The 7,681-nt window shown below is 47.6% G+C and overlaps 1 protein-coding gene across 1 annotated transcript in view; it reads left to right on the forward strand.

Moving 5' to 3' along the window:
• The first annotated feature begins 5,002 nt into the window (after positions 1–5,002).
• The window catches only part of ROCK2 (Rho associated coiled-coil containing protein kinase 2), a 134,753-nt gene continuing 132,074 nt past the window's right edge, over positions 5,003–7,681 (forward strand). Inside the window, exon 1 of the mRNA XM_019650004.1 lies at positions 5,003–5,624. Coding sequence (XP_019505549.1) covers positions 5,484–5,624 — 141 coding nt within the window. The 5' untranslated portion in view covers positions 5,003–5,483. The remainder of the gene's footprint in view (positions 5,625–7,681) is intronic.

Genomic DNA, 7,681 nt, shown 5'->3' on the forward strand with positions numbered 1-7,681 from the left:
TTTCTGTTTTGTGTATGAGGAAACTGACTCACACAGGGGTATGGCAATTTTCTCATTCACGCTGGGAGTTATTACCAGAACCATGAATGAAACTTAGGATGAAACTCTGTTTCATAAACCATTAAATCCTGTATCCTTTACAGTAGTGGAGTTTACAAAAATAATGACCCCTTTGCGTTGAGAGTTTGTTCCTTTATTCTGTTATTAAATCTTGGCTTATGTGGGGAAGAAACACCTTGCTACAATACCAGTTTGAGTTATTCTGCAATGTGAAGAAGATGGGAAAAGGTGTGCTTTTTGGCGATGCCCAGACCATTCAGAGTTCATTGTTTTCATTCATTAATTCATTCCATTATCATATATCTGAGTTCCTATTGCATCACTAGGAAAATGGACATAGTAATATTACCATTAGCAAAAGGCTGTTTTGAGAAGTAAGATAATTTCTATAAAGCACATTGCCTAGCACATAGTAAGCCTTTATACTTGATAATTATTATCATTAAACAAGTATTATAATTGCAAGTGCCACATGGAAAAACAAAAAATGGTCTTTTTACAGCCCTATTTATGGGTGAAGAAGTTAAGGTTGCATCTGAAAGGTGGATTAATTCCTGGGGAATAGCTAGATCACTCCAATTAAAAACTGGAACAGAGAAGATGGGTTTCAGGTAGACCAGAGAGGGAACCTGGTCTTTCAGTTTGGACTATGATGTGTCCGGAGAGCTGGGAAGGCATTGCTGGGTACTGGATGTGAAATTGACACCAGTCACCTAGAAATGGGCTGGGAATGAAGATGCAGAGAAAAGAAACACAGACAAAATTCATATGAAATGGAGGGAGCTTCTATGGTAGAATCAAAGCCTTATACACAGACAGGCCAGCCTGTTAAACTGCCCTGTATTTTCTGTGTTTACTTCCCATTATCCTTCCTTAGTACTGAACGAAGTTTTTGTCCAGTTCCCACCTGTCTCACCTGTGTTCGGGACACTCGAGGGACAGCTGCTAATCTGGGGCAGGGTTTCAGAGCTGCAGCAGGGATTCCCCCAAGAAGAGCCAGCACAGGGAGACTCTCTTTCTGTGGCTCATTTGGGATGAGATGAGTTTGATATGATAGGAAACTGCTACTTCCTTATAGCTTATTGTAATTTCAGTCTGTTACGTGCCCTAAAAATTGGGTTTAAATTCTTCCTGGATTCAGGCACGAAACCCAGATGCTGTAAAGGAAAATATTGGTAGGTTTGACTTCATAAAAGGTAAAAACTTTTGTGCGACAAAAGACAGCAAAAAGAAAACTAAATGGAAAAACAACAGACTGGAAGTAAATATTTGCAAATTATAATACGTATTTTATTTTTCTTTTAATTATTTTTTCAGTTACAATTGACATTCAATATTATATTAGTTTCCAGTGTACAGCGTAGTGATTAGACATTTACATAATTTATCCAGTGATCACATATTTTAACATGATATAACAAGAGAGACTATCCATGGTACAGAAAGAGCTCCTATAAATCAGTAAAAAAAAGGGAAATCCAGTGGACAAAAGATATACATAGGTAATTTCAGAAGAAAAAACATGAAGTGCTCATCTCCAATAGTAATTAAGGGAATGCAAATTAAAACAAGATGCCATTTTGTTTGCCCATCGAAGTGGCAAAAATTAAAAAGATTTATACTACTTTGTATGGGCAAAGGTAAAGGTAAATTGGCAGTTTCTTTTACTGAGGGTAGAATTGTAAACTGGTGTAGTCTTTCTAAGAACAGTTTTGGCAGTATCTGTAACCATTTAAAGTATGCCTCCTTTGATACAATTTCACTTTTAGGAATCAATACTATTTAAATATGACCACATGAAGGCAAAAATACAAGCATGTCCACTGCGACAACGTTTGTGACATAATACTAAAAATAACTAATATTTATGGAGGCCCAGAACTCTTCTAAGCACTTTATAACAACCATTATGAGGAAACTGAGACACACACAGCTAGTGTTTGGTGGTGGCAGGATTTTAGCTCAGGCAATTAGTCTTCAGTGTGTGTCTTAACTACCATACTCTTTTTCTTTTTAAGATTTTTTTTTTTAATTGGGGAATTGGGGTAAGGGGAACAGACAAGTTGCTGTCCTTTTGTTCTTCAGTCTAGTTGTGGAGGACGTTGCTTCACTGGCCCAAGTTGGCACCATCATTGCGCTTTTCCTGGGCGAGGCAGATCAGTCGCCAGCTTCTGGATGGCCGCTCAAGGAGGCTGCTGGCTACACACGGTAGCCCATGGCAACCCACTGCCACAGGGACTGCAGCCCACGCCGTCGCCGGCGACTCATAGGCAGCCCAGCTCCAGGTTGAGCTGTTGTTCAGCATCTTAGCTGTGGAGGGCAGTGTCACTGGCCCTCATATGTGGGATCCGAACCGGGGCCCTTTGGCATCCCAAGCCAGCTCTTAACCAACGCGCCACTCGGCCGGCCCAACTACCATACTCTTTAATTGAGAGTAAATAAAAGTATGGTACGTCTGTACTATGGAATATCATACAGCAGTTAAAAAGAAAGAGGTAGATTTCTGCGTACAGACATTTCTGTGTCTTAGAGGCATCTCTAAGACATTATTAATCAAGGGAAAAACTCAAGTTGCAAAACACTATAATATGGTATAATGCCATATATGTGGGAAAAAGATACATATGCATATATACAAATACCTATGTATGAGAATGGATAAAGGTCTTGAGTAAGAGAATGAGTGTGTGGGGGGAGTAATTTTTCAAAATATGTTCTATGTATTTCTGGTTTGTTCAAACTTTTACAAGAATGCATTTGTGCATTACTTCGGTAAAACAAGAATGGTTTTACTGACCAAAAATAAAATAAAAAGACAAAAGGTTTAATTCAGATCACAAGATTAGTCTTCTTTTCTTCCATGCAAACCATGATGTAGGTCTTGGATAGACAGACATCTTCCTAGCCTATGTAAATGACCGTAGTAGAAGGTGCTCAGTATCTGAATCTTGTTGATCACTACTTTTTTCTTTTTAAATAAAACTTTCACGTCCAGTATTTGGAACTATGGCTTCCTGTTAGGCCACCAAGTTCCATAAACATATACAGCCAGTCACTGAAAAATTAATTTGGAACCTGAGAACCACATGGTGTTCTTTTTGCTTTGCATATTATATCGTCATTAGGAAAAAGGACCTGTAATCATGGATTATCTCAGTAATTTGCTCCAGTGCATAGGCATGAGTGCAGCCTCACCCTGGCCTCATGGTGTGGTCTGTGGAGGCATGAATGAATCACTTGACACACAGACCTAAAGGACTCACCTTTTCACCACAAGCCAGCGTTACTACTGGGAAGAAAAAAGCTGTATTGGTTCCTGCAGGGCTTCCTTCTGCCTAAACCCAAGTGAGGGTGGCTTTAACACAAAAGGAAAGTGCTCCTGGAACACTGGTGAAAATCTACTCTTACAAAGTTAGGGCTTTAGAACCAAGTTGCCTAGCTTTGGGCTTATCGCTGACATGCCAGTGAAAATGGTTCTTAGAATTCCTACTACTTAATGGGTATCAGATTATAGCTTTTTTCAGAGTGGCCCATCCATAGTTTTTTTTCAGTTATTAAAATTTTAATGTTCTCCTAAGCATCTTTACAGAAAAAAAATCCCCTTCACTTAAAAACAACTGTATTCTCCTTCCGTTCTTCACAGCTGCTCATTTTACACCGTTTTAAATAGTGCGTACCAACTATTTTGTGCTTGTTGTTTCATTTAACCTCGTTTCCGATACATCTTTCCAAGTACTTGCCAAAATTTCATATGCTTCACGTGCATCCTGCATACCTGCCAGGGTTCTTTCTATTAATGCGACAGAGCTGGTTTAGATTCTTCCCCAATTGTTGGACAATTGGGTCCATTCCCAGGTTTTGGTCATTGTGATCATTCTGAACAGCCCTGCTATAAACATCTTGATGCAAGTTCTCCCCCTCCTTTCCCCCTTTGGATCATTTCCTTAGAAATGTATTTCCTTAAATGGGTTTACTGGGTCAAAGGGGTTCAATGGACAGTTTTATAGCCCCTGGCACATATTTTTCAGATTGCGCCCTCGGCGGATCTGGCCAAGGGCACGGGACCGGAGAGGGCAGGAATGTGGAGGAGCGGCCCCTAGAACCACCCCTCTTCCGCCCCCCAAAAGGCAAGGGCCTCGAGAAGGCCTGCAGCTGGAAAGCCTTTTTCTATCGCCCTCTTGTTCTCGTCATGATTAGGGCTTCAGTCCAGGCTGGGAGACGATTGTTAGGCACGCGCAGTTCTGCCAGGCCCTCCTGCCCCAGGTCTGGGGTTCCAACCCCCCGTCCTGTTCCCGAGTTTCCCACTCCTCTTGCTCATTCTCCCAGACTTCCCACTAAAATCTTCGTGGCCCAGGCCGGCCACTTCCAAGCGCAGAGCTCTGCAGGCGAGGGTAGCGGCCGGAGGTCGCTGTTATTTTGGCGCGACTGAAGCAAGGCCCGCATAGCTGGGAGCTGAGTCAGCCGGGGCCAGGCGTGGGTGGGGGGCGCGGATCCATCCCTTCCCCTCTGAACCCCCTACTCCCGCCCCAGCCGCAGCAAGTCGGGACCCGCCGGAGAGGAAGCGGGAGGGAGGGCCGGCCTCGGAGTCCGCGGGGTCGTCCGTCCGGGCCGGGTCTGGCGGGAGCGGAGCCGCGGGCCGTCCAAACCCGGGGCGCGCTGTCTCCTCCCCGCCGTGGAGCTCGGCGGGTCAAGGGAGGCGGTGACCGCGCGCCCGGCCATTTACTCTCAGAATTCAAAAAGGGGGAGGAGGAAGCGGGGAAGGAAAGGGGCTCAAGAAAAAAATATGCAGCGGAACGGACAGGAAGAAACGCAAAAAAGGAGGAAAAAGGGCGAGAGCAGGCGGAGGCTGGAGGGCGGGGGCCGAGGCGCGCGCGGGTCGCGCGGGGTCGCGCACGGGGCGGGGCGAGCGGGGGCGCGCGCCGGCGGCCGCGGCCCGAGGGGCTTGTGGGTAGCGGCTGCGCGCGGCCGGAGACGGGCGCCGTGCGCGGGTGTGTAAGGGGACCGGGCTCTGGAACTGAGGCAGCCGGCGGCGATCATGGGAGTGGGGTTGCGGCGGCCGTAGTTGTCCGAGCCTGGGCTTCAGCCTTCCGGAGCCCCAGAGGACCGGGCAGTCCGTGCCCAGCGGTGGCGGCGCCGCTTGCCCACTCCCGCCCTCGGAGTCCTGAGGGAGCTCACGGCAGACGAACGGACCGGGCGGCGCGAATCCGACTGAGGGGCGGGGACGCCGCCGTCGGCTCCTCGCCGCTCCCGGCTGCCCCTTGGACTGCCCCAGGCCCGGCGCTGAGATCCGAAGCCGGAGCTAGAGGCGGACGGTGGGCCCGGGCGGAGCCCCGCCCGGAGCCGGCGGTTCGGGGGCGGCGCTAGGCCCCGAGGCGGCCGGGCCGGAGCGCGGGGAGCGGGAGTGCGGGCACGGCGGCGTCGGCATGAGCCGGCCCCCGGCGACGGGGAAAATGCCCGGCGCCCCCGAGGACCTGCTGGGGGACGGGGCGGGCACGAGCCGCCAGAGGAAGCTGGAGGCGCTGATCCGAGACCCTCGCTCGCCCATCAACGTGGAGAGCTTGCTGGTAAGTGGCCGGGGCCCAGGCGCCCTGCCGGCGAATAGCTCAGATCTCAAGTCCCCCCCTGCCCACCCCTCTGTGCCCACCCATCCCTGTGTGTGTATGGGGGGGCGCGGGTAGAGGTCTCGCCCTACCCCGCCCAGCTTCCGGCAGCCGGGGCCCGGGTGGGAGACCCAGCACTTCTGCGACGAAGTTCCAGGAGTAGAGCTCCCCCTTTGATGCTGCACCTATCCCCCTGGAGCTGGTGTCAAGCCAGGCCGCCCTTGACTTGGAGCACGGGGAGAAAACGCCGCGTTTCTCCTTCCCGCCTGCCCTCTCGGCTTGGGGAGGTAGGGTGGAGGAGTTGCTGCCCGTCATAGCCCAGACGAGCCGATTTTAAAGTGTCATGCTGCGTGGGGACTTGGGTCCACGCGAGGGAGAAACCCGATACTGTCCCTGCCCACCTGGGGCAGATGACAAAGAGCTGCCCTCACTCTCTCCATCAAGTCTGAAATCTGGAGACACACAGCCCAAGTTTGTCTGTTTTCAGTTGTCTTGGAACATTCGTAGTCGCAATTTAGCGCGTTTTAATTTCAGTAAATTTAATTTCCCGAGATGATTGCGCCAGAGCGTAAAGAAGCAATCTGAATTGCAGAGTGGCGTAAATCTCTCCTTTTCATTATTGTATCTCCTTCCTGTGACGGCCTTTGAAATTCAAATTAATAGCCACTCAAGCCTGCTAGTTGGCTCTTGATTAAGAAAGGACGATGTTTTTACAGATCAGAACTGCACCGTAGAGTCCTTGCTTATTTCTTGTTTTTGTTATGGTGAACGGTTGTATTTCACAGACAATTTGATTAGCATGCAGAAGAGATGCATTTATGGGAAAAGGGGGTGTGGATTTTTACCCTGGGGAGGAGAAGGAAGCGAAAAGGATGCTCTGGACGTTCAGTTAACTCTGGAGGACTTTCAGAACCCAGTGGGTGACGCTTGTGTTATGTCTTAGATGTTCCCTAACAGAACTCACGTTCAGTCCTACTCCCTGCTGGGAGAAACCTAGTGACTATAGGAGAAAAACTGTCTCCTCCCTTTCCAGTGATTGACTTTTCTTCAGAAGCCGTTGGTTATCCTTTGAGGTTTCTGGAATCATTTGCGGAGTGACTCAGTGCTGTTTGGCCAAAGTGCAGGAACTGACTGAGGAGTGTGTCTTTCTGTACAGTGTGCAGAACGTAGTGATGTACTGTATCCTGTCAGACGCGTTTGATGTTTTCTTTTACTGATTTTCACTTTAGTGTGTTGTTTGTGTGTTTTCTTGGGAGCGTGACACGTCGGACAGTCTGTAGAAGTCTTCAGTTGGAGGTAGGATTGGTTACATGAATCTTCCTGAGCTAAATCAGAGCCTCTGGGCTTCACTCCCAGCATTTTCACTTTGGTATTTTGCTAGCAAAACTTTGACCTAAGGCCAGAAAGTTCAGTTAAAAATAGCACAGCAAATCTCAAATATTCATCAGGTTCATATTCAATCCCAGTTAGAATTAATTTTACAATTCATTTTCATCTCTTGGGTCTTTGCTGATGTTAATTATATATTAGGATTATTCTGAGCATGAACCTAAGCTATTTATCGATGTAATATGCATTCTGTTTTATTAAAGTATTTTCTAAATTATTAAAATGAAGGCGGTTTTTAAAAATGAGGCATTACACATGCTCAGTATTCAGTTTGGTCTATTCATTTGTTGACAATCAATCAATATATGTAGCCAACACACTTTATACTTTTGTTAAGGTGACATATTACTGGTATGACAATTGACATCAGATGCTGACTCGACAGACTTTGTCATTGCTGTTTTTTGTTTTTTGTTTTGTTTTGTTTTTTAAGATTTTTATTAGGGAATTGGGGGGGATGGGAACAGTGCTGGGGAATTGGGGGAATGGGAACAGACAAGTTGCTGTCGTTTTGTTCTTCAGTCTAGTTGTGGAGGGCATTGCTTCACTGGCCCAAGTTGGCACCATCATTGCGCTCTTCCCGGGCGAGGCAGATCAGTCACCGGCTTCTGGATGGCCGCTCACTGCGGCTG

The sequence above is a fragment of the Hipposideros armiger genome, unplaced genomic scaffold (assembly GCF_001890085.2).
Source record: "Hipposideros armiger isolate ML-2016 unplaced genomic scaffold, ASM189008v1 scaffold_137, whole genome shotgun sequence".
NCBI classification, from domain to species: domain Eukaryota; kingdom Metazoa; phylum Chordata; class Mammalia; order Chiroptera; family Hipposideridae; genus Hipposideros; species Hipposideros armiger.